At 39.9% G+C, this 27,849-nt stretch overlaps 1 protein-coding gene across 1 annotated transcript in view; it reads right to left on the minus strand.

Moving 5' to 3' along the window:
* ADGRB1 (adhesion G protein-coupled receptor B1) overlaps positions 1 to 27,849 on the minus strand; it is a 398,297-nt gene that overhangs the window by 19,858 nt on the left and 350,590 nt on the right. Inside the window, exons 24-27 of the mRNA XM_075270037.1 lie at positions 23,657 to 23,755; positions 2,897 to 3,068; positions 2,104 to 2,199; positions 120 to 185 (exon numbers count right to left, since the gene is read on the minus strand). Coding sequence (XP_075126138.1) covers positions 120 to 185; positions 2,104 to 2,199; positions 2,897 to 3,068; positions 23,657 to 23,755 — 433 coding nt within the window. The remainder of the gene's footprint in view (positions 1 to 119; positions 186 to 2,103; positions 2,200 to 2,896; positions 3,069 to 23,656; positions 23,756 to 27,849) is intronic.

A 27,849-nucleotide genomic window follows, 5' to 3' on the forward strand; every position in this document is an offset into this window, starting at 1 on the left:
ATGATGTACATTAGTGATAGTTTGTGATGATATATTCATGTTTTATGGATAAGACATCGGTTTGTCACTTTCTTATTCTCTCAGTGTATACAATGTCTCTTTTACAAAATGTTTTTTACCGTAACTTTTTTATCTTTCAGTCCCACCATAGCGGTGCAGATATAGGGGTTGTTGGCTTCTTCAAGCTGGAAAACAGATAGAAATGACTCAGTAATGTATTTATACACCAGGGTCAAAAATAAAAGCACAGACGCATATGGCGGATGTTTTCTTACACCTACAGAGCTGGAGTGACAGAAGTCTAGGTTACACAACATGACACTTATGTCTTTAGTAGAGATGAGTGAACACTGTTCGAATGAATATCAGGCCGTTCGGGGTATTCGATTACAATCGAATACCACGAGGCAAACGCAGTAAACATTTGTATCCCCTCCCACCTTCCCCGGCGCTTTTTTTGCACCAATAACTGCGCATGGGGAGGTGGGACAGGAACTACGACAACGGAGGCAGTGAAAGAAAATCGGAAAAAGTAATTGGCTGCCGAAACCAGGTGACCTCCACTTTATACAAATGGTGGATTTAACATCCGATTAATTTGGGACTGTGAAGTATGTGACTGTGAGACAGGGACAGATGTACAGGAGGGTTAGCTAGGGATAACCTTTATTTAGGGGGGAATGTCACTCACCCAGCTCTTTGGGGCTCTATCTGGTCGGGATCCCTGTCAGCTTGTGATATGCCGGAGCTGACTTTTTATCATAGGAATGCATTGACCAGCGTTGATTGGCCAATTGCCATACAGAAGTACAGCATTCGGCCAATCAACGCTGGTTCTGCTGGAGGAGGTGGAGTCTAAGGTAGATCTACAGCAGTTTCCATTGTGGTCCGATCTCAGATGTAGCAGTGTTGAGTGCACAGCTCTGCTACGCGGAGAAGCGGCAGAGCTCAGCACACACAGAGATGCATCTGAACTGAGTGTGGAGCAGGGTTCAATGCACACTCAGCTCTGTTGCATTTGAGATGAGCTCAGCTCTGCTACATCTCGGCATAGGAATGCATTGACCAGCGTTGATTGGCCGAATGCCATACAGACTACAGCATTCGGCCAATCAACGCTGGTTCTGCCGGTGGAGGCGGAGTCTAAGATTGGTCCACAGCAGTCTCCATTCTGGTTTGATATTAGACTCCGCCTACTCACAGACGAGCCTCCGGCAGAACCATCATTGATTGGCCAAATGCTGTACTCTGTATGTCATTCGGCCAATCAACGCTGGTCAATGCATTTCTATGGGCAAAAGTCAGCTCCAGCATATTGCAAGCTGACAGGGAATAAAGGTACTTGATGCCCCCAGACATGCTTCCCCTGCTGTCCCAGTTGCTTTCCAGGGTGTTGCATCATTTGCTGGGGTGTCATAGTGGACTTGGTGACTCTCCTGAGGTGAATGGTGGAATCCCTCTAAACGAAGCATTTTCCCCATAGACTATAATAGGATCCGATTTTCGTTCGAATAGTCCAATATTGAGGGGCTATTCTAAACGAATATCAAATATCGAATATTTTACTGTTCGCTCATCTCCAGTCTTTAGCTCTGATTTCTTCTTTCGCTTCCCTTAGATTCATCTGTAACATGTATCAATGTGACCACTAGAGGTCGCAACGCTTCATCTCATGTCACATCTATTCCAGGGACGCTGCGGCGATGTCACCGACCCAATGACAATGAAGGCTCCGACTACTATCAGTGCAGTCTACAGTGAAGTACACAGGGCAGAGTTTATTAATCCTCTACCATCGCCCCGGAGGGTCATTGTGGTCGATCTCTGCTGCGCGACCCTTTCTTGTGCCTTAGATCTGCCAAATTTTTCCTTCTGGACCTCACTGGACACTTTTTGTAAACGTAGATACAGCAGGATGAAGTGCAATGAGGGCGGACATGGGGGTCGCCAGAAAACAGGGCTGAGTTATACGTAAAATCTACGAGGAGTCCTGCCTGGAGGAGACCTGTATTCTGCTGCACGGGGGCAGGACGGATTTATTAAAGGGCCAGAGACTATTAATAATTCAGCAATGCATGGATGGAAAGTCACATAGACAAGTACCATCAGCTGAGCGTGTCCGTTCTGGAAGGAACCTCCGGAGTCTCCGTTTCCTTCTTCTTGTCGGTCTACAACACGACACTTGACGGCGTCCTGGACCTAGAAGAAGGAGAAGCGACAAACACGTCAGATGTGAGATCCTTCACAAGTAATGGCAGAACATCGGTGGTCACCTGAGTGGTCGCACATTTCACATTTGCACTCACTGCCTCTGTATGAAGACCCCCTTAACACAGTAACACTAATAATATAATAAACATCATCAACAATTCACAAGGAAATGGATACAATTTGTTCTTTTCATTTAACCCTTCTCTTCCCAGTGTGTTACAACCAATCATAAGTCCTTTCTGCATTAGTCTATGTCTATCTAAGCCATGCAGCATCTCGATGTGTGAATGTGAGTCTAGATGAACTCTTCTAACTCTAAAGAATATTTAATCAAAAACTGAATTTTTAATAATCTGTTTATTTTAATCTTTTACATTTCTGTTTGTTTTTGTTTTTAGGTTTAGCAAAAAAATGTCTCAAAATCACATTAATAAATTGTCCCCCAAACTGGGAACCCAAAGGGCCGAAAAAATTCCAGAAAAGATACAAAATGTTCTTTTTATTTCCCCCCAAACTTCCCATTGCATTCCTATGTCTAACCCATCGAGGGCTCACAATCTCCCCCCAGAGGTTAACCCTTTGCAGTCTGTATTACGAACATTAAGAGCAGGAAGACAAGAAAAATGCCATAACATTCTAAAAACACTAAACAAAGTGGTGACAACTCCTTGAATAAGACTCTCACCTCTCTTCTCAGGATGCAGTGAACCATGACGATGACGAAACCTTCCAAAGAGTCAAAAACAGCAAACAAGATCTGGAAGAGGGCCGAGCGCCGGTCTGTGATGGCGAGGACGGCGGACATCCACGTCAAGGCCAAGAGGGGCAGAACCACACACGAGCTCCATAATGATGCCCTGTAACGGGAACAGGATGAGATCTGTAAGGATTGGTCGTGCCCGCCAAAAAGTACCATCACCACAGTGATCCATATGTGACAAACATGACTCCACCAAAAAAATAAAAAAAACACTTGTTTCAAGGTCAAATGACATGCCGACCATCACCAAAATACAACACCCATGCTTCTTGACCACTCATGGTTGAAAATATGGCAAAGGGAGCATTAGAGTATGTAGATACAATCTGTAGGGTCTAGACTACGAGGGCGTCACAACACAAGTACAGTAGAAGGATACACAAAAATAGAAGAAAAATTAGCTGGAGCCTTGAGCTATCGGAAGGTTAAAGGACAACTCTACACTAGATATTGCTTTATACTTGGAGGGTCTAACTCTTTGCTATTATAAGTTGTTATCAACACTGAGATGCTTACATGGGTGTATCCCACCATTGGAAGACCTCAATGACGGCCATCTTTGCCGCCAAACTCGGAATCTACTCAACTCTGTCCAAAACCTCTTTTGAGGACAATCATCCAGAATTTCAAATTCTAACTTTTTTGGGGGAAAAAAATCTTCAATCTATATAAATCTACCGTACTTAGAAAAAGTTATTCTATATCTACAAAGCTAGGTCAACCGGTTAGTCCTCCATTTTTTGGTCTACCTACCTACAGTATGGCGTACCCCGTTGTTTAAGATACTACAACTCCAAGCATGCCTCGACAATGTGCGTGCCAGGAATTGGAGATTCTCAACGAAGCCACAAGTCAGAGAGTCTTCATATAAAAATAGGAGTCAAATAGGAACCTCTAAAGATGTGTCACTAGTGTTACGGAACTTGTAAATGGATTTTTTTTATGTAACAAAATCTGCAAATTTTGGAATCCTTCAAAAAAAAAAAGTTGAAATAAGTGTATTTTTGTGTTACGGACTACGGTTACCATTACACTAAAGGAAAGCCCAACCCTATCACTATCCAGAAATCAAAAAGTCATGAAAGATTTGTATCTACCCTGGACCATGGATGGAAAAAAAAGCTCATTGCAAACACTAAAGTTTAGGGTTGCATTCACACAAAAAGTTTTTAAGGTTTAGGCCCCCATATTGCAAAAAAGCAGCAACAAAAACTGTAGCAGAATTGCATTGCAGTTTTTTCCACAACATTTTTTCAGAGTTTTCCTCTGTGGACTTTCTGACCCTATTAGGGCTAGTTGATATGGAATTTTTTGGCAGCAGATTTTGAAGTGGAATCCACCTTAAAATCCGCTGCCAAAATGGGCTCCCATTGACTTCAATGGAAGCCGCTCGCTTCTTTTTTCCGCTAGCTAGTAGTGGAATTAAGAAGCAACATGCCCTATCCTGCCACGGGTTCCACGGCTGATTAAGCCGCAGCGTTCGTGGCTCGAGACAAGCTCCAGGGTACGTCCTTTCATTCGGGCTTACACAGGAGCGGGATGCTGTGATGGAATGCTGAGGCTGCATCGGCATTCCGGCACGGAATGTTCACACGGCGGTAAAGGTTTCCCCGACCTTTTTGTGAACATCCCCTTATACTTATGGAAAGTGCCAGCTGTGATTTACAAAATCAGGATCGTTTTTCAAAATGCAGTTTTTCCATTATGGATTTTTTTTTATGGATTCGCAGTTATAATGCGCTGGGGGGAAAACCATAGTGGGAACACATTGCAGAGTTTGCCTCCGTGAACTTTCTGTTACCATTCTATCTACCGGGGAGCCGCCGGCATTTCCGTAGATATAATTCACATGCTGAGACTTCCAAAACCAAGCCGCTCTCGGAAATAGCAGCGTGTCTGCGTTACGTTGTTTTTACTGCAAAAGTGGGCATGGGATTTGCATGAATCCCATCCACTTTGCAGTTACTGTATACGACCGTGATTTTTTTTCCTTCGCGTTTCCATGGCAGGCAAATCGTGGCGTTTCCAGCCCGTGGGGCCCGGGGCTTAAAGTTTCAAAAACACTCTTAGAACTAAATCAGTGAACTCAATCCTTGATGAAAATTTTACTTTCCTTTTCGTCCACCCCTTCGTTGACCATCGAAACCTGCACCAGAAACTTTGTTTTGTGTGAATCAAGCCTAGAACTCGTCACTTTTTCCATTTTTTTTTTTGTATATTTGGGTTTTCTTGCACTATGAAACCCAACACAGAGAATCTTTATGGTCCATTTTCTAAATAAACTAATTTTTTGCCATTCATATACATTCCAAAAAAATACTTATTTGGCCATTTGGAGACATTGCCGTAGCCATCCCCCCGCTGGATATCTGGTCCCTATTTCCTAGTCAAGTGTTTGTCGCTAAATCTGAGCTCTACGTCAAGAAAATTAAAAATAGAAATTCCAAAAATAAGACTAAAATTGGCTGTAAATGTATTTATTGCACCTAATATCAGCCATAAAAAACTGATGTGTTAAAGAAACGTTTGGGGAACATCTGCTACTTCAGTAATGTATCCCAGCAAACCCATAAACACTTGAAGTGTTCTCGAGACGTTCACGTGCGCGGAGCTGAAGCTGGAATTTCTTCCATGTAGGAAAACATTCAATTTTCTGCGCATTTTTAAAAACCCTAAACACGGGTTAAATGATCTGGAAGACAAATCTGGATCTAGAAGAAATAACCCTGCTCCGGTAACCCTGCACTGGACACGTTCCTAGCTTCTAATCAGATGATGGGCAAGCCTCCCAAAATTTTTGTAGAAAATTGGGGCCAATTTATTATTCCATTTGCACCTAAATTGTAACATGTCTAAGTGTTTTATACAAATGAATTACGGTTATAGGTTGTTTGATAAAAAATGATCATGAGTTCCACGGCTCAACGGCTTAAAGCCAACATTATTATTTGCAAATTTTAAAAAATAAAATAAAATTTGCACAAGAACACATCACTTCTAACTTTGCTCGAAAATTGAACAAAAACATTTAGTAAAATTCTTCCATCCTCCTTCTACAGATTTCTGATACATTTCTGAATTCAAGCCATGTATTTTAATAAATGGTTTAAAAAATATAAATATTAAAAAATTTAGGTAAACTAGAAAATTAGCATAAAAAAAAAATCCACGCCGGATAAATTGGCCCCATTTTCTTAAAGAGGGGTCGTCGTTTGGTAGAAAGAGACCATTACCTATGGAATATGAGGAAACTAAAAATTAATGATGGAAAAATCTGTTTTAAGGGTCCATTCACATGAAGGATTTTGGCGAGGAAAAAATCCGCTTCAGGAATTAGGAAATTTTTTTGGCTTCTCTAGTTTTTTCTTTTTTTTTTCCCTCCAGAACAGTGCATAGACCTTGAAAAAAACTGCTAGCGTTTTTTTCCAATTCCACGCCCAAATACGCGACGTGAATTTTCCGCGTCCCATTCACCGCGTTGGATTTTGCAGGTGGAATCCGCCTGAAGGAAGCTAGTGGAAAAATAAAGCAAGCGGAACCCATAGAACTCTATGCGGAGGTGTTTTTTTCCAAGTGAATTCTGATTCAGCACCAAAATCCTTGCCAAAAACTCCATGGGAATGGACCCTAAGGGGTCTTTTTATAGCGGTTTCACTATATAGAAAAACTCAATCTAGACCCATAGACTAGGGGGATGACTATATCGACCCAGATACCGACCCATCACCGTCCTCTCCATGAATTGTATTTACGTACTCCTATAGGACCATGAAACATTCACACATGGGTAAAAAAAAAACAATATATTCTTTTTTTTTGTATAAAATAATGAAAAAAAAAAAAAATCATTGAAAAGGTCATTTTGCTTTAGGCATCATGTTCCAAATATTTTGTCGGATTCCCAAATTCTTGAAGATGATAAAATTAACCTGAAATTTCAGTGGGTTTGGAGAAAAAAAAAAACAATAAAAAAAAAAAAAAATCAAAATATTAACCCACTGGCAGACATTCTCAGGAAGAAATCTGCCATAGTCACCGTATCTGTCACAGATGAAGTTAATAAAAATGACAAACAAATGCATGCAGGAACAAAAACAGAAAGAAAAAATAGGAAGCGAAACGGATGGATGGGGAGAGTTGTTAAGTGTCCGGATGAAGAGCGGCGCCCTGACCCCAGGCAGAGACACAAACAATTGTCCACATTCCGTGCAATGAATTTTTCTAAAATAAGCCAATTCTATTTTTATATAATATTAGAACTTTTTGAATATTTTTTTTTAAATATGTGGACTTCAATGGGCACCGGAAAGAGTGAAATGTCCCCTATATAGCCATACCCAAACCAATAGGATAAGCTATGAAGGTCACGAGAAATAAGTATTTATTCTACTTGGTAAATAATCAGCTTGAAATTTTAGGATCCCAAGACAAAATGGAAGAAATAGTCTCATTAGAAATGGAAACCGAACCCTGGTACCGATATGTTTATACCAAGATTTATAGCAGCGGAGTTATCAGGAGATATTTACGCTATAAATGTGGAATATTCCAGACAGCGCTGTAAAACCTTTACTGGCCTCTCCAGGATTTATGAGGAGATTAAAATACACACTTATAAGTCATTCAAAGATTGACTTCATGACAGACGGTAAATCAGCCTCGTATGATAGAAATGGGCATTAAAAAAATTATTAGCCTTACAAATCGAGGTGTAGACTCCTGTTATATACAGAGATCAATTGTATGGCTGAGATCTGAGGGGTGAAAATTCTTACTACAAGACTAACACTACCTGCTAAAACTCTGCCCTTATGTATAATATAACTACTATAATACTGCCCCTATGTACAAGAATATAACTATTATAATACTGCCCCTATGTACAAGAATATAACTACTATAATACTACTCCTATGTACAAGAATATAACTACTATAATACTGCCCCTATGTACAAGAATATAACTACTATAATACTGCCCCTATGTACAAGAATATAACTACTATAATACTGCTCCTATGTACAAGAATATAACTACTATAATACTGCTCCTATGTACAAGAATATAACTACTATAATACTACTCCTATGTACAAGAATATAACTACTATAATACTACTCCTATGTACAAGAATATAACTACTATAATACTACTACTATATACAAGAATATAACTACTATAATACTACTCCTATGTACAAGAATATAACTAGTATAATACTACTCCTATGTACAAGAATATAACTACTATAATACTACTCCTATGTACAAGAATATAACTACTATAATACACTCCTATGTACAAGAATATAACTACCATAATACTGCTCCTATATACAAGAATATAACTACTATAATACTACTCCTATGTACAAGAATATAACTACTATAATACTACTCCTATGTACAAGAAAATAACTACTATAACACTGCTCCTATGTACAAGAATATAACTACTATAATACTACTCCTATGTACAAGAATATAACTACTATAATACTACCTCCTATGTACAAGAATATAACTACTATAATACTACTCCTATGTACAAGAATATAACTACTATAATACTACTCCTATGTACAAGAATATAACTACTATAATACTGCCCCTATGTACAAGAATATAACTACTATAATACTGCTCCTATGTACAAGAATATAACTACTATAATACTACTCCTATGTACAAGAATATAACTACTATAATACTACCTCCTATGTACAAGATTATAACTACTATAATACTACCTCCTATGTACAAGAATATAACTACTATAATACTACTCCTATGTACAAGAATATAACTACTATAATACTACTCCTATGTACACGAATATAACTACTATAATACTACTGCTCCTATGTACAATAATATAACTACTATAATACTACCTCCTATGTACAAGAATATAACTACTATAATACTACTCCTATGTACAAGAATATAACTACTATAATACTACCTCCTATGTACAAGAATATAACTACTATAATACTACTCCTATGTACAAGATTATAACTACTATAATACTACCTCCTATGTACAAGAATATAACTACTATAATACTGCTCCTATATACAAGAATATAACTACTATAATACTGCTCCTATGTACAAGAATATAACTACTATAATACACTCCTATGTACAAGAATATAACTACTATAATACTGCTCCTATGTACAAGAATATAACTACTATAATACTGCCCCTATGTACAAGAATATAACTACTATAATACTACCTCCTATGTACAAGATTATAACTACTATAATACTACCTCCTATGTACAAGAATATAACTACTATAATACTACTCCTATGTACAAGAATATAACTACTATAATACTACTCCTATGTACACGAATATAACTACTATAATACTACTCCTATGTACAAGAATATAACTACTATAATACTACTGCTCATATGTACAATAATATAACTACTATAATACTACCTCCTATGTACAAGAATATAACTACTATAATACTACCTCCTATGTACAAGAATATAACTACTATAATACTGCTCCTATATACAAGAATATAACTACTATAATACTGCTCCTATGTACAAGAATATAACTACTATAATACTACCTCCTATGTACAAGAATATAACTACTATAATACTACTCCTACGTACAAGAATATAACTACTATAATACTACTCCTATGTACAAGAATATAACTATTACAATACTACTCATATGTACAAGAATATAACTACTATAATACTATTCCTATGTACAAGAATATAACTACTATAGTACTACCTCCTATGTACAAGAATATAACTACTATAATACTACTCCTACGTACAAGAATATAACTACTATAATACTACTCCTATGTACAAGAATATAACTACTATAATACTACTCCTATGTACAAGAATATAACTACTATAATACTACTGCTCCTATGTACAAGAATATAACTACTATAATACTGCTCCTATGTACAAGAATATAACTACTATAATACTACTCCTATGTACAAGAATATAACTACTATAATACTACTCCTATGTACAAGAATATAACTACTATAATACTGCCCCTATGTACAAGAATATAACTACTATAATACTGCCCCTATGTACAAGAATATAACTACTATAATACTACCTCCTATGTACAAGAATATAACTACTATAATACTACTCCTACGTACAAGAATATAACTACTATAATACTACTCCTATGTACAAGAATATAACTACTATAATACTACTCCTATGTACAAGAATATAACTACTATAGTACTACCTCCTATGTACAAGAATATAACTACTATAATACTACTCCTACGTACAAGAATATAACTACTATAATACTACTCCTATGTACAAGAATATAACTACTATAATACTACTCCTATGTACAAGAATATAACTACTATAATACTGCTCCTATGTACAAGAATATAACTACTATAATACTACTGCTCCTATGTACAAGAATATAACTACTATAATACTACCTCCTATTTACAAGAATATAACTACTATAATACTGCCCCTATGTACAAGAATATAACTACTATAATACTACCTCCTATGTACAAGAATATAACTACTATAATACTACTCCTACGTACAAGAATATAACTACTATAATACTACTCCTATGTACAAGAATATAACTACTATAATACTACTCCTATGTACAAGAATATAACTACTATAGTACTACCTCCTATGTACAAGAATATAACTACTATAATACAACTCCTATGTACAAGAATATAACTACTATAATACTACTCCTATGTACAAGAATATAACTACTATAATACTGCTCCTATGTACAAGAATATAACTACTATAATACTGCTCCTATGTACAAGAATATAACTACTATAATACTGCTCCTATGTACAAGAATATAACTACTATAATACTACCTCCTATGTACAAGAATATAACTACTATAATACTACTCCTACGTACAAGAATATAACTACTATAATACTACTCCTATGTACAAGAATATAACTACTATAATACTAGCCCCTATGTACAAGAATATAACTACTATAATACTACCTCCTATGTACAAGAATATAACTACTATAATACTACTCCTACGTACAAGAATATAACTACTATAATACTACTCCTATGTACAAGAATATAACTACTATAATACTGCTCCTATGTACAAGAATATAACTACTATAATACTGCTCCTATGTACAAGAATATAACTACTATAATACTGCCCCTATGTACAAGAATATAACTACTATAATACTACTCCTATGTACAAGAATATAACTACTATAATACTGCTCCTATGTACAAGAATATAACTACTATAATACTGCCCCTATGTACAAGAATATAACTACTATAATACTACCTCCTATGTACAAGAATATAACTACTATAATACTACTCCTATGTACAAGAATATAACTACTATAATACTACTCCTACGTACAAGAATATAACTACTATAATACTACCTCCTATGTACAAGAATATAACTACTATAATACTGCCCCTATGTACAAGAATATAACTACTATAATACTACCTCCTATGTACAAGAATATAACTACTATAATACTACTCCTACGTACAAGAATATAACTACTATAATACTACCTCCTATGTACAAGAATATAACTACTATAGTACTACCTCCTATGTACAAGAATATAACTACTATAATACTACTCCTATGTACAAGAATATAACTACTATAGTACTACCTCCTATGTACAAGAATATAACTACTATAATACTACTCCTACGTACAAGAATATAACTACTATAATACTACTCCTATGTACAAGAATATAACTACTATAATACTACTCCTATGTACAAGAATATAACTACTATAATACTACTCCTATGTACAAGAATATAACTACTATAATACTACTGCTCCTATGTACAAGAATATAACTACTATAATACTGCTCCTATGTACAAGAATATAACTACTATAATACTACTCCTATGTACAAGAATATAACTACTATAATACTACTCCTACGTACAAGAATATAACTACTATAATACTGCTCCTATGTACAAGAATATAACTACTATAATACTACTCCTATGTACAAGAATATAACTACTATAATACTGCTCCTATGTACAAGAATATAACTACTATAATACTACTCCTATGTACAAGAATATAACTACTATAATACTACTCCTATGTACAAGAATATAACTACTATAATACTGCTCCTATGTACAAGAATATAACTACTATAATACTGCTCCTATGTACAAGAATATAACTACTATAATACTGCTCCTATGTACAAGAATATAACTACTATAATACTACTCCTATGTACAAGAATATAACTACTATAATACTACTCCTATGTACAATAATATAACTACTATAATACTACCTCCTATGTACAAGAATATAACTACTATAATACTGCTCCTATGTACAATGCACATATAACAATGACTATAGAGTATATACTATCTGGTTCTTATAATGCCGTGCTATCAGTGCTGCCGTTCCCGTGTTTTCTGCCTTACTGTGATGTCATCCATTATACAATGTCTCCCTGATCTTCGGTGTCTTTGGAATAGATGAAGATTTATAGGACACAACAGTCTGTATACGGAGCTGCCGTCAAATAAAATGTCCCATCAGCCTCCAGTCCTGGGATATTGTGAAGGAGACGGCAAAGTTAATTGTGATACTTTCTGACATTGTGTCACAATGTAAACTTAACTATAGCAATTGTGTAGGAAACATTGGAGGAGATAGTGTCAATTCTGCGTTAGATAGCAGCAGGTAATGGTCTATCGCCGCCGTACAAACGCCAAAGCGCAGCTAAAAAAACATTTCCCTGACAAACCCTGCAATTTCACTGCCATTTTCTCTATTATGTCCATTGAACAGCAGGAAATATGGCCTGGAAATGATTGAAGCTTTTCATTGCAGTTGTTACGGCCGACACGTCAGCAGGAATCGTGCAGGGTGTGCGTGTCCGATGGAAGCAGCCGGCTATTAATTACTGATCGCTAATTTATTAATATGTAAAGAGGATGTGAAGATGGCGGCCGCACCGGAAGGCACTGCAGAAACCGGATGGTGGAGTGTATATGCACACACGTACAGTATGTATACACACAGACTCACACTACATACAGACACATTACACGTACTGCATAGACAAAAACATATGCAAACAGATATATATAAAAATACTGTATATACATGCACTATACACTCACTATTCCCACAGACACATACACACATATTATACATATGTACACAAACATACACACATAGAATCATGTACGGACACACATATGTACAGAAATACATATACACATACCATACATGCACACACTCGACACGATACAAATATAGGCTGCATATTACATGTCAGTATTTTGGATCTGTATTGAAGCTTGTGGTGGATTCAGATCGCTGTGCATAGTTTGGGCAGTACAGCTGTGTGTAGCTGTGTAGTTTGGGCAGTGCAGCTGTGTGTAGCGGTGTAGTCTGGGCAGTACAGCTGTGTGTAGCTGTGTAGTTTGGGCAGTGCAGCTGTGTGTAGCGGTGTAGTCTGGGCAGTACAGCTGTGTGTAGCTGTGTAGTTTGGGCAGTGCAGCTGTGTGTAGCGGTGTAGTCTGGGCAGTACAGCTGTGTGTAGCTGTGTAGTTTGGGCAGTACAGCTGTGTGTAGCGGTGTAGTTTGGGCAGTACAGCTGTGTGTAGCGGTGTAGTTTGGGCAGTGCAGCTGTGTGTAGCGGTGTAGTTTGGGCAGTACAGCTGTGTGTAGCGGTGTAGTTTGGGCAGTACAGCTGTGTATAGCGGTGTAGTTTAGGCAGTACAGCTGTGTGTAGCGGTGTAGTTTGGGCAGTACAGCTGTGTGTAGCGGTGTAGTTTAGGCAGTACAGCTGTGTGTAGCGGTGTAGTTTGGGCAGTACAGGTGTGTAGCGGTGTAGTTTGGGCAGTACAGCTGTGTGTAGCGGTGTAGTTTGGGCAGTACAGCTGTGTATAGCTGTGTAGTTTGGGCAGTACAGCTGTGTATAGCTGTGTAGTTTGGGCAGTACAGCTGTGTGTAGCGGTGTAGTTTGGGCAGTACAGCTGTTTGGAGTGGTGTAGTTTGGGCAGTACAGCTGTGTGTAGCAGTGTAGTTTGGGCAGTACAGCTGTGTGCAGCGGTGTAGTTTGGGCAGTACAGCTGTGTGTATCGGTGTAGTTTGGGCAGTACATCTGTGTGTAGCGGTGTAGTTTGGGAAGTACAGCTGTGTGTAGCGGTGTAGTTTGGACAGTTCAGCTGTGTGTAGCGGTGTAGTTTGGACAGTACAGCTGTGTGTAGCGGTGTAGTTTGGGTAGTACAGCTGTGTGTAGCGGAGTAGTTTGGGCAGTACAGCTGTGTGTAGCGGTGTAATTTGGGCAGTACAGCTGTGTGTAGCGGTGTAGTTTGGGCAGTACAGGTGTGTGTAGCGGTGTAGTTTGGGCAGTACAGCTGTGTGTAGCGGTGTAGTTTGGACAGTACAGCTGTGTGTAGCGGTGTAATTTGGGCAGTACAGCTGTGTGTAGCGGTGTAGTTTGGGCAGCACAGCTGTGTGTAGCGGTGTAGTTTGGGCAGTACAGCTGTGTGTAGCGGTGTAATTTGGGCAGTACAGCTGTGTGTAGCAGTGTAGTTTAGGCAGTACAGCTGTGTGTAGCGGTGTAGTTTGGACAGTACAGCTATGTGTAGCGGTGTAGTTTGGGCAGTACAGCTGTGTGTAGCGGTGTAGTTTAGGCAGTACAGCTGTGTGTAGCGGTGTAGTTTGGACAGTACAGCTGTGTGTAGCGGTGTAGTTTGGGCAGTACAGCTGTGTATAGCGGTGTAGTTTGGACAGTACAGCTATGTGTAGCTGTGTAGTTTGGACAGTACAGCTATGTGTAGCGGTGTAGTTTGGGCAGTACAGCTGTGTGTAGCGGTGTAGTTTGGGCAGTACAGCTGTTTGTAGCGGTGTAGTCCGGGCAGTACAGCTGTGTGTAGCGGTGTAGTTTGGGCAGTACAGCTGTGTGTAGTGGTGTAGTTTGTACAGTACAGCTGTGTGTAGTGGTGTAGTTTGGGCAGTAAAGCTGTGTGTAGCGGTGTAGTTTGGGCAGTACAGCTGTGTGTAGCGGTGTAGTTTGGGCAGTACAGCTGTGTGTAGCGGTGTAGTTTGGGCAGTACAGCTGTGTATAGCTGTGTAGTTTGGGCAGTACAGCTGTGTATAGCTGTGTAGTTTGGGCAGTACAGCTGTGTGTAGCGGTGTAGTTTGGGCAGTACAGCTGTTTGGAGTGGTGTAGTTTGGGCAGTACAGCTGTGTGTAGCAGTGTAGTTTGGGCAGTACAGCTGTGTGTAGCGGTGTAGTTTGGGCAGTACAGCTGTGTGTATCAGTGTAGTTTGGGCAGTACAGCTGTGTGTAGCGGTGTAGTTTGGGAAGTACAGCTGTGTGTAGCGGTGTAGTTTGGACAGTTCAGCTGTGTGTAGCGGTGTAGTTTGGACAGTACAGCTGTGTGTAGCGGTGTAGTTTGGGCAGTACAGCTGTGTGTAGTGGTGTAGTTTGGACAGTACAGCAGTGTGTAGTGGTGTAGTTTGGGCAGTAAAGCTGTGTGTAGCGGTGTAGTTTGGGCAGTACAGCTGTGTATAGCGGTGTAGTTTGGACAGTACAGCTATGTGTAGCTGTGTAGTTTGGGCAGTACAGCTGTGTGTAGCGGTGTAGTTTGGGCAGTACAGCTGTGTGTAGCGGTGTAGTTTAGGCAGTACAGCTGTGTGTAGCGGTGTAGTTTGGACAGTACAGCTGTGTGTAGCGGTGTAGTTTGGGCAGTACAGCTGTGTATAGCGGTGTAGTTTGGACAGTACAGCTATGTGTAGCTGTGTAGTTTGGACAGTACAGCTATGTGTAGCGGTGTAGTTTGGGCAGTACAGCTGTGTGTAGCGGTGTAGTTTGGGCAGTACAGCTGTTTGTAGCGGTGTAGTCCGGGCAGTACAGCTGTGTGTAGCGGTGTAGTTTGGGCAGTACAGCTGTGTGTAGTGGTGTAGTTTGTACAGTACAGCTGTGTGTAGTGGTGTAGTTTGGGCAGTAAAGCTGTGTGTAGCGGTGTAGTTTGGGCAGTACAGCTGTGTGTAGTGGTGTAGTTTGGACAGTACAGCAGTGTGTAGTGGTGTAGTTTGGGCAGTAAAGCTGTGTGTAGCGGTGTAGTTTGGGCAGTACAGCTGTGTGTAGCGGTGTAGTTTGGGCAGTACAGCTGTGTGTAGCGGTGTAGTTTGGGCAGTACAGCTGTGTATAGCTGTGTAGTTTGGGCAGTACAGCTGTGTATAGCTGTGTAGTTTGGGCAGTACAGCTGTGTGTAGCGGTGTAGTTTGGGCAATACAGCTGTGTGTAGCGGTGTAGTTTGGGCAGTACAGCTGTGTGTATCAGTGTAGTTTGGGCAGTACAGCTGTGTGTAGCGGTGTAGTTTGGGAAGTACAGCTGTGTGTAGCGGTGTAGTTTGGACAGTTCAGCTGTGTGTAGCGGTGTAGTTTGGACAGTACAGCTGTGTGTAGCGGTGTAGTTTGGGCAGTACAGCTGTGTGTAGCGGTGTAGTTTGGGCAGTACAGCTGTGTGTAGCGGTGTAATTTGGGCAGTACAGCTGTGTGTAGCGGTGTAGTTTGGGCAGTACAGGTGTGTGTAGCGGTGTAGTTTGGGCAGTACAGCTGTGTGTAGCGGTGTAGTTTGGACAGTACAGCTATGTGTAGCGGTGTAGTTTGGACAGTACAGCTATGTGTAGCTGTGTAGTTTGGGCAGCACAGCTGTGTGTAGCGGTGTAGTTTGGGCAGTACAGCTGTGTGTAGCGGTGTAATTTGGGCAGTACAGCTGTGTGTAGCGGTGTAGTTTAGGCAGTACAGCTGTGTGTAGCGGTGTAGTTTGGACAGTACAGCTGTGTGTAGCGGTGTAGTTTGGACAGTTCAGCTGTGTGTAGCTGTGTAGTTTGGACAGTACAGCTGTGTGTAGCGGTGTAGTTTGGGCAGTACAGCTGTGTGTAGCGGTGTAGTTTGGGCAGTACAGCTGTGTGTAGCGGTGTAATTTGGGCAGTACAGCTGTGTGTAGCGGTGTAGTTTAGGCAGTACAGCTGTGTGTAGCGGTGTAGTTTGGACAGTACAGCTGTTTGGAGTGGTGTAGTTTGGGCAGTACAGCTGTGTGTAGCGGTGTAGTTTGGGCAGTACAGCTGTTTGGAGTGGTGTAGTTTGGGCAGTACAGATGTGTGTATCGGTGTAGTTTTGGCAGTACAGCTGTGTGTAGCGGTGTAGTTTGGGAAGTACAGCTGTGTGTAGCGGTGTAGTTTGGACAGTTCAGCTGTGTGTAGCGGTGTAGTTTGGACAGTACAGCTGTGTGTAGCGGTGTAGTTTGGGCAGTACAGCTGTGTGTAGCGGTGTAGTTTGGGCAGTACAGCTGTGTGTAGCGGTGTAATTTGGGCAGTACAGCTGTGTGTAGCGGTGTAGTTTGGGCAGTACAGGTGTGTGTAGCGGTGTAGTTTGGGCAGTACAGCTGTGTGTAGCGGTGTAGTTTGGACAGTACAGCTATGTGTAGCGGTGTAGTTTGGACAGTACATCTATGTGTAGCTGTGTAGTTTGGGCAGCACAGCTGTGTGTAGCGGTGTAGTTTGGGCAGTACAGCTGTGTGTAGCGGTGTAATTTGGGCAGTACAGCTGTGTGTAGCGGTGTAGTTTAGGCAGTACAGCTGTGTGTAGCGGTGTAGTTTGGACAGTACAGCTATGTGTAGCGGTGTAGTTTGGGCAGTACAGCTGTGTGTATCGGTGTAGTTTGGGCAGTACAACTGTGTGTAGCAGTGTAGTTTGGGAAGTACAGCTGTGTGTAGCGGTGTAGTTTGGACAGTTCAGCTGTGTGTAGCTGTGTAGTTTGGACAGTACAGCTGTGTGTAGCGGTGTAGTTTGGGCAGTACAGCTGTGTGTAGCGGTGTAGTTTGGGCAGTACAGCTGTGTGTAGCGGTGTAATTTGGGCAGTACAGCTGTGTGTAGCGGTGTAGTTTAGGCAGTACAGCTGTGTGTAGCGGTGTAGTTTGGACAGTACAGCTATGTGTAGCGGTGTAGTTTGGGCAGTACAGCTGTGTATATCGGTGTAGTTTGGGCAGTACAGCTGTGTGTAGCGGTGTAGTTTGGGCAGTACAGCTGTGTATAGCTGTGTAGTTTGGACAGTACCGCTGTGTGTAGCGGTGTAGATTGGGCAGTACAGCTGTGTGTAGCGGTGTAGTTTGGGCAGTACAGCTGTGTATAGCGGTGTAGTTTGGACAGTACAGCTGTGTGTAGCGGTGTAGTTTGGGCAGTACAGCTGTGTGTAGCGGTGTAGTTTGGGCAGTACAGCTGTGTGTAGCGGTGTAGTTTGGGCAGTACAGCTGTGTGTAGCGGTGTAGTTTGGGCAGTACAGCTGTGTGTAGCAGTGTAGTTTGGGCAGTACAGCTGTGTGTAGCGGTGTAGTTTGCGCAGTACAGCTGTGTGTAGCGGTGTAGTTTGGGCAGTACAGCTGTGTGTAGCGGTGTAGTTTGGGCAGTACAGCTGTGTGTAGTGGTGTAGTTTGTACAGTACAGCTGTGTGTAGTGGTGTAGTTTGGGCAGTACAGCTGTGTGTAGCGGTGTAGTTTGGGCAGTACAGCTGTGTGTAGTGGTGTAGTTTGTACAGTACAGCTGTGTGTAGTGGTGTAGTTTGGGCAGTAAAGCTGTGTGTAGCGGTGTAGTTTGGGCAGTACAGCTGTGTGTAGTGGTGTAGTTTGGACAGTACAGCAGTGTGTAGTGGTGTAGTTTGGGCAGTAAAGCTGTGTGTAGCGGTGTAGTTTGGGCAGTACAGCTGTGTGTAGCGGTGTAGTTTGGGCAGTACAGCTGTGTGTAGTGGTGTAGTTTGGGCAGTAAAGCTGTGTGTAGCGGTGTAGTTTGGGCAGTACAGCTGTGTGTAGTGGTGTAGTTTGGACAGTACAGCAGTGTGTAGTGGTGTAGTTTGGGCAGTAAAGCTGTGTGTAGCGGTGTAGTTTGGGCAGTACAGCTGTGTGTAGCGGTGTAGTTTGGGCAGTACAGCTGTGTGTAGCGGTGTAGTTTGGGCAGTACAGCTATGTGTAGCGGTGTAGTTTGAGAAGTACAGCTGTGTGTAGCAGTGTAGTTTGGGCAGTACAGCTGTGTGTAGCGGTGTAGTTTGTTCATGACATCTGTGCGTAGCAGTGTAGTTTTGGACAGTACAGCTGTGTGCAGCACATACACAAACATGTAGAGACACATAGTACATACATACATACACATACATGCACACACAAAAACCTGTAGACACTCGTACAATACATACATGCACACACACAAACATATAGAGACAAATACGGTACATATATACATACATATTCATATAGAGATACATACACGTACATACATATATACATACATACACATACATACTTGTATAAACACACACATGTAGTGACGCTAGATACATACATCTACATATGTTAGATATATACAGGTCTCTATCTTCATTTGCTCATTGTATCACATTGGTCTACAGAATTCAGTTACATTACAAGCCTTGTGTCTATTGTGTCTCACCATCCACATGTGGAAACCACCAAAAACTGAAGGTCCTAAGCCCGTGTATAGAACGTCACCACCAAATGTCTCCTCACCCAACACACACCAACTATGGGCTCAAAGAAACCTCAAACCGCAGCTACAGCCCCAGCTCCTCGAAATACTCCACATCAACGGTTAACAGAATAAAGTTGTTCATGACCTGAGAGATACCCGACAAGCCCCGAAAGTGAACTCATCTTATATCAATGACCGGCAGAAGCAAAAACAGATTAAAGAGTAAAAACAAAAGTTCTTTGAAGCTGAAACTCACAAAGAATAAGAGAGCAACAGAGCAGCGAAGCAAAGAAAAAAAAAAACACAAAAACAGACATAAAAACATCAGGAGGAAGTGTCAGAAACACAAACAACAAACAGAGAACAATCCATGTCAGAGATCAACCCCAAAGGGTCAGCCGGCCATTAAGAAGGTGGGAAAAATAGAAAAAAAAAAACCTCCCGTCCTCTGCCGTAGGTGCAAAATAACCATTTCCAAAAAATAAAACATCTGACCAACAACGAGAAGACAGAACCAAACTACTGCAGCAGAAGACACAGTATAAGGCTGGCAAATGTAATGGAGTAGCTTCCGTCTTAGTCACTTACAAAAAATTTAGAATTTTTGAATTTTTTTTAGAATTGAATTTGTGACTTTGGCTCCCTTTACACAATTACTATTACAGTCACAAAATATTATTTCCTTCTCAAACTTGTAACCCATTTTGTATGAGACTGAAGTGGAAGGGGTCTCTACAAGTGTACCCCAAAGTATTGTAGTCACTGATGGACAATTTAATATTTTTACCCAGAGGGTTCCTTAAGAGAAATTGCAAGTAGACCCATCGGAATTAGGGATAAGTTTGATTGCAACAAAGTTAGAATAATTGATTCTACAAAAAAAAAGCAAAAACATTTCTGGGAATATCGGAGACTTTTTCAAAAACTTAAAATTTCTATTTATAGGAAATCTTTTTTTTTGTTGCTGTTTTTGAATGTGTTTACGGTCCATACTCTCCATGGACCCATAGTAAGACGGGACGGGAATAGGATCATGTTCATGGTCCATCCAGGTTCATGGCGCCCCATATGGACCCATGATAATTCAGGTTGTATGTGGGGGCCATAAGAAAAGAATGGGTCAGTGTGTTGGCTATTAAAAATAGTCCTAGCTGCATGGTGGGGTATGAGGACTTAGTCATCCATCCATGGACCCAACATAGATGATTTGGATTTTTTTTTTTAATTTTTTTCAGATTAAAAAAATCACCTTCTAGATAAGCAGCTACTCCATCTACATACTGTGTGGACATCTTTCCTACAACAAACTCAACGAACTGACCAACAAAATGACTATCCTGACACAGAGAAGCACATACGCCCATTCACGACACAAGGCCTTGCGGTTAGAGAACGCATACCTTCTGCATCGGTTAGGCTTGGTATGCGCTTCAGCTACAGGTTTCTGTTTGTTTGTACTATCCAACTGAAGAGCGCTGTAAAAAACAACACCACTCCATAAAAAAGCACAGTCATAGTACCGCCCAGATCACATGACGCTGAAATCTACCTCAACCAACACAACCCTCAAGGCCGTGGCCATTTAGTGGAAAAAAAAAAAATAACAATTTTTTTAAAAAATATTTTTTTAAAAAAAGAAAAACAAAAACACCAATGCCCTCCAATATTCTCCTTTCACCAACATCTGTGTATGCCATTCGGCACATATTAGGGCCTCCTCCAGTGGGTCCAGGCTTTAAGACAATAATAGTCCAATGGGAGACACCCAAATTGGAATGGTACTATGGTCTATTTCCTAGATCTTGTTGGAAGATCAGCTCCCAGAATCATCAACCCCAGTCCCACACTGGCTGTATGAACTCTACCATGTGGCACTAGAGATGGGCGAGCCTCTGAAAGTTTGTTTTGTTTCGGATTTAGATACTGCTCCCCAAAGATTCATTTTGGGTCGAATAAATGTGTCACGAGCTCGAAGTGAAATTATTATACTCTGGTGTCTCTTCAGATCCTAGAGTAGAATAAGTGGAGACCTTGGGGAGGTGTGGAAACTTTATACGGTTATATTCCCCTTCCCTCGGATCTGCTGGACATCCATGTGACATCTGGTGCTCCATTGGGGTCCTCTTCCAGTCTTCTGGGTGACACCTTAAAGCATCATGATGTTGGGTTGCACCATGTGACCACTGAGGCCCAATAATATATACATATAGTTACATAGTTGATGAGGTTGGATAAAGACATTAGTCCATCAAGTCCAACCTATAACCCTACAATCCCTACAGTGTTGATCCAGGGGAAGGCAAAAAACCCCATAGGTCACAGAAGGACCTTGAAGTTCTTGACGTCACCGTAGGTGCTGAAAGAAGACCCTGAGGGAACGTAGGACGCCACCAAGATGTCCAGAAGAAGTGAGGGAAATTAAATATACAGTAACTGTCTGCTAAGTTTCCACACCTCCCCTGGACCTCCAATTATTATACCATGGTGTCCGAGTAGACCACAGAGTATAATCATTTCACTTCAGGTTCGTGGGTGACAGACCACCAAAGTTTTGGGTTTCTGTTGAACCTGAAAATTTTGGAAAATCCCAAATATGGTTACATGTCTGTAACACATCCATATAAGTCTACGGGACTCTATTGTATCTCTGTCTAGCCCTAATTTCACACCATATTATTGAGATATAAAGAAGAAAATCTACTGTTGGAGATACCTAGCCATAAGGGATCCAAGGTTGACTATCAAGGGAACAATCTTCACCCTAAGGGTGCAGATACTGTATAGAGGGGCAGAAGGATCAGCCATAATAGGAAGCACCCAAAGGACCTAGGGGCACCCAACGGACCTTCAATTACATAAGAAGAGTCCAGTATTATCAGTGACACGTATCTAAAGAGGATAAGGGGGTCATGTTTAAGATTTAAGGACCTGTGCTAAAACAAAACAGTGATATTTCTATGGCACATGTGCTACGGGGCCTCTGCCACCATGAGTGGTGACCTAAAAAGGCGCCACCTCCTCTGATCCAGTTGTCCAAATCTAAACTGGATCAGAAGAAATGGTCGTCTACTGAGTTTCCATTTGCCCCATAGGTTAACAGATGATTTCAGCTTTCTACAAAAATTGTGTTACGTTAAGGTGTCTACAGAACCGGCTTCCAGGTCCCAAAGCTTGGAGTGGAGAATCCACCAAAAATTCTACCAAATCTTGGATATACTTTATCCATTTCGAAAAGCCATCCAAAAGTCAAAATTTGGCAAAATTTCAGAGTGTTTGGTGGAACGAGAACATTTTTTAAAAAGTTTTCGGTAAATTTAAAACTGAAAAAATTTAAATGTTTAGAAATGTTTTTTCTCTATTCATAAAGAGTTGAACAAAATAAAACCAAGGACCTTGTGTTTCCTATATGCCTAGTTAAGAATTGACTATTACTGTACTTAAGTGCATGAGGTAGTTGTATACTGTATATCGACAGTCACACACCAAAAACAATGGGAAGCCAAAATAAAAACAAAAACAAAAAACACACATACACACAGTTATAAGTCATCTACACCATACAGATGAGATAAACAGAGAGAGATATGTTCTATACAAAGCATTAATCTTTATTATAGCAATAAAGTTCAATGCCCATGCCGCCAACGAGACTCCATGATGTCTTCCAAAAAAAAAGCAAGCGAGAGATCCACCATCGATCACGAGACACTTGCATTAGAATATGGAGAATATATCTAATAAGGCAACGTCTGGAGCCTTGTTTCACAACCAGATGCCAATTGTATCCATCGACTATGTCATTGGTGGTCATAAAACTACAGAACGACTTTGGAGACAGCAAGTGAACCCCAAAAATGCTCTAGGACAGATGTTAATGAACGTACATTTTGAACATTGCATGGCTGTTGTTGAGCGCAAAACTAAATAAAAAAATACATACAAAGTTTAGAAAGCAAATTAAAAAAGAAGGGTAATGAGACAGGAAAAAAGAAAATCAACGGAACAAAAAACAAACAAATGTACAAAGGAAAGAAAGAGAAAAACAAAGAAGACGGAAATTAGAAAAACTAACATGGCGTTACTGGTGGCTGTGGCCGATACTTCTGCTGAGGAGACTACGCCACACTTGGAACATTTGAGGGTCATGCCATATAGGGGCATTGTCATCTGACTGCAATTAAAATCAAAAATACTGAAACAAAAACAAAAGATACTTTGCTTTTATAACAGAAAAGAAAGAGCAGAGTCTACCGACAATCAACATGACGGGGCTTAAAGAAGAACCAAACCAAAAACACTCTGTTTACAGGATGATTTCCATGTAAAGATTCTGCCATCGTTTCGAGATCTTCAAGACATTGCATGACATAAACCAGAACTAAATAGAAGAAAAGTTGGTCTATAATGTCATGCACATGTCAAAAAATGAAATTGATGACTGTGATCCAAAAACATTCTACAGAAATAGAAACCATGACCACGGGAAGCAAAAAAACATGGAATGTGATGGGAAAGACGAAAGAATGAGGACACTGTCGTTTTTGAATGGTTTCGAGTTGTGTGATGTTTGGAGGACCAACTTTTCTCCTATTAAGTGCATTGACCGTTGGGATGGGGCAACTTTTTGTTTCCAAAGAGACTCAAGATTACAAAAAGCAACCAAACCAGCAAAATCTGAAATGGAAATGTCAAATTAGGCATCATCTTAATCCTATGAAACAACAGATTAACCTTAAAAATTTACCAAAATTGTTTGAATTTAGTTCTACTTTGAGTCCGAGTACAGATCTACTAGATCTTAAAGATCAATCAGATCCAAATCTTGTCAGCTCACCAATGGATTGGAGAGTTTAATATTGAAGAGACCAAGCTTTGACTTTGCCAAAAAGTTAACAAACAGAACCAATGACTTCCTTGTAAGTTAATGCGGCAGTTTTGTGTGGGAAAATGAAGGTTGAAACTTAGTAATGAATCTCGGCACTGAGCACCAACAGCATAGTAAAAGGGTTGTCCGATGGGAAAGTTTTTGAGCAGTGGGACTGAATAGGTTAAAATATAGAACAAGAAAGTTAACTGGGTCCCCATTGGTCTCTATTGTCTAGGGACCATCTCATTACATAGGTAAGATTCACTTGGCCAATCATTGTAAAGGTGGGTCACCGTTGTGGCCAATGATTGACTGAATGGGAATTCCATTCCCCATTCTCCCCCTTTTCCCAAAAATGTTTTACAACCAGACAACTACCTTAAAGGGATAAACCATATTTTTTTGACCACTTAAATCCCCTTTAACATAGTTTTTCCAACACACAAAACAGAAATTTTAAGAGCAGTTCCATGCCCCTGTCATTTTCTCGCTCCGTTTCCGTGTCTTGGTCTTGTGAGCAGGTCGACAGTCTCTTCGATATTAAACATATCATAAACAAAGTGGTTCTTGCTTTATGTTCAGTGCATTGAAAAACACGAAACAAAACAGGTGCCCCATGCTCCGTTCACCGCTTCACCCCTGAGTCAGTAGCCTATTCTATGGGAAGGACCAAATAGTGACTGCACCTCTCCAGATTCTGAGCGGACAATGCTTCTTTTCATGTCTTAAGAACGGCTTAACTTTTAATTAAATGGTTTCTTTAATAAACTAAATGAAGTAGTTGAAGAATGTGGACTGCGACTGAATGTAAAGTACTTTAAGAGTCCTCCTCTCACAAGAACATGTGAATTTACGAATACAAAGACACTTTAATGAGACTTGGTAAGCAAGTGAGGGCACCGTCGAATAATAAACATTGTCAACGTACTTGTCCCTTGGAAGTTCTCACAGAGTCAAAAAGGAGGCTCTCAGGAGTGAAGAGGTTAACTGAGGACACATTGTTACCAGTTGGCAAATGCACCGGGAATCTAAGCACAGCAATGACATCATGGATTGTGTAATTCTACCGATCTACTACAGTGCAACACGATAACAGGAAACCAGCAACATTGTTTCAAAAAATAGAGTGTGCCCAATATTTTTTGGAAAAAAAAATCGAATGTTTTTGAATTTATGGCAGAGAATCACAAAGCAATGGAATGAAGAGTCAGCAGATGACCATTTGCTCCATTTTTCTGCCTTTGCCCAGTGCTGGTCCCTTGTAGACGTGGCGCGCCAAGATGCACAAGATCTCATATTCTCTTTCTATGACATGGCTACGTAACATTTTACGCTCAACAATTATTCTATATCAGGTTAATTACATAGTTGACGGGTTGGAAAACAGTTTGGAAAATTAAAATCTTACTGATGAGGAGGTGATGGGTAACGTGAGATTTCATAAGAATTAAGATAATTGCAGGAAATGTTTGAGATTTATAAATTCTAAAGATTTCGGAACGTTTTTTGTAACTGTGATCTTCAGGCATTTGTGTAGTCACATTCGTGAGCAGGGAGAAGTATCACTAACTCTTCCATGATATACACATAAGTCAATTTAATAAAATAATAAAGGAATTTCATATTACAGTATCAATTAAATTATATAATTTTGTTTTAAATTAAAATTGTAGTTTAGATTTTTTAATTTTCATTTAGTTTTTGAAACATTTTCTTAGACATGTTTAAAGTAAATCTTGAAATTTCATTTAAGTTAAGATTGAATATTTTTCCATTTATTAGATCTTGGTCCCAAATATTTGCCGTTCTCATTTAATGCAACATTGGGAATGAGAAATTCTACCGACCTTCAGCCCATCCAAGTCTAAAAAAAAACCCTGTAGTCCGAGATTGTGATTTTCTCTTGAATTTCAAGAGCCCTAGACATGAGCCTACTTCAGGTCTACCAGTTGTCAAAAGAGCTTGATGGAATAAAAGGCTTTGGCCCAAAGTTTGTAGTGTTTTTAGGCTTGAAGAGACTTAAACATGAGATCACCACAGCAGGACTTCCAGTTGTCAATACCTACTTGGTGGACTGAGGGGTTTTGGATCCAAAAATGTTTTGTATTTGAAGAGTCCTAGACACAAGGTGAACACAGATCTACCAGGTCAATGTGACACTTTGAAGGAGGGTCATTAAATTAAAAAACTTTTGGATTTGAACAGTCCAACGCATGAGACAAACATAGTTCAACCATCTATATTGAGGGGCATTAGCCCCCAAAACTGTTTGTGTCTGAAGAGTCCTAGACATGAGATGAACACAGTTCTAGCTGCTGTTAGTGTAACACTATAGAGTGAGGGGCACTAGCTTCCAAAACATTTGGGTTTGAAGAGTCCTTATACATGAGATGAAGACTATTAATGTGATATGTTAAACTAAGGGGCAATGGACCTTAAACTTTTTGAGTCTGAAGAGTCCTAGACTTGAGGAGAACATAGTTTTGAGGATCACTGGACCCAAAACGTAAAGTCCTAGACATGAGGCAAACACAGTTCTACCAACTGTTAATATGACATAATAGAGTAAGAGGCACTGAATCCCAAAACTTTTTGGGTTTGAAGGGTGCTAGACCTTCGATAAACATAGTTCATAATGTGATATTATAGAGTGAGGGGCACTGGATGCAAAACCTTTTGGATTTGAAGTATCCTAGAAATGAGATGAGCACAATTTTACTAGCGGATAATGTGAAATTATAGAGTGAGGGTTTTGGACCCAAAAATGTTTGGGATTAGGGTTGAGTTGATCTTGAGATTTCAGGATCGTTTTTACAACCTGATTTTCGATAATTTTCTAGCTGATCCCGATCGTGAAACTTGCTTGATCACCGATCGGGATACGATCATTCCTGATCCCAATTGCTCAACCCTAGTTACTTTATGTTTATGGAGTAAGGTTGAGCCAATGTTGAGATTTCAGGATCGTTTTTAAAATCCGATTTTCAATAATTTTCCAGCCAATCGTGAAATTTGCTCGTGATCCGATCTTTCCCGATCCAGATCGATTAACCCTACTTGGGATTTTAAGAGCCCTAAACATGAGAACAACATGGTTTAAGCATCTGATACACCCTGATAAATTGAGGGGTACCATCTCAAAACTTTTTTGAGTTTTAAGAGTCCTAGATATTAGACCCAATCTACCAGCAACATCTCACGACAGAGGGGTGTTCGCCTACAAAAGTTTCTTGATTCTGGTGATTTTGTGATCTATATTTATAAAGAAAGAGAACACCCCATGACCTTTATTTATTCCGCATCTTAAGCTATTTAAGGGATTTCGTATGACCTTATGTTTTTCAATCACAAAAACATCAATATGGATTAAGCTCCTTGAGATCAAGAGTTTTGTTATG

The sequence above is a fragment of the Leptodactylus fuscus genome, chromosome 4, assembly GCF_031893055.1.
Source record: "Leptodactylus fuscus isolate aLepFus1 chromosome 4, aLepFus1.hap2, whole genome shotgun sequence".
NCBI classification, from domain to species: domain Eukaryota; kingdom Metazoa; phylum Chordata; class Amphibia; order Anura; family Leptodactylidae; genus Leptodactylus; species Leptodactylus fuscus.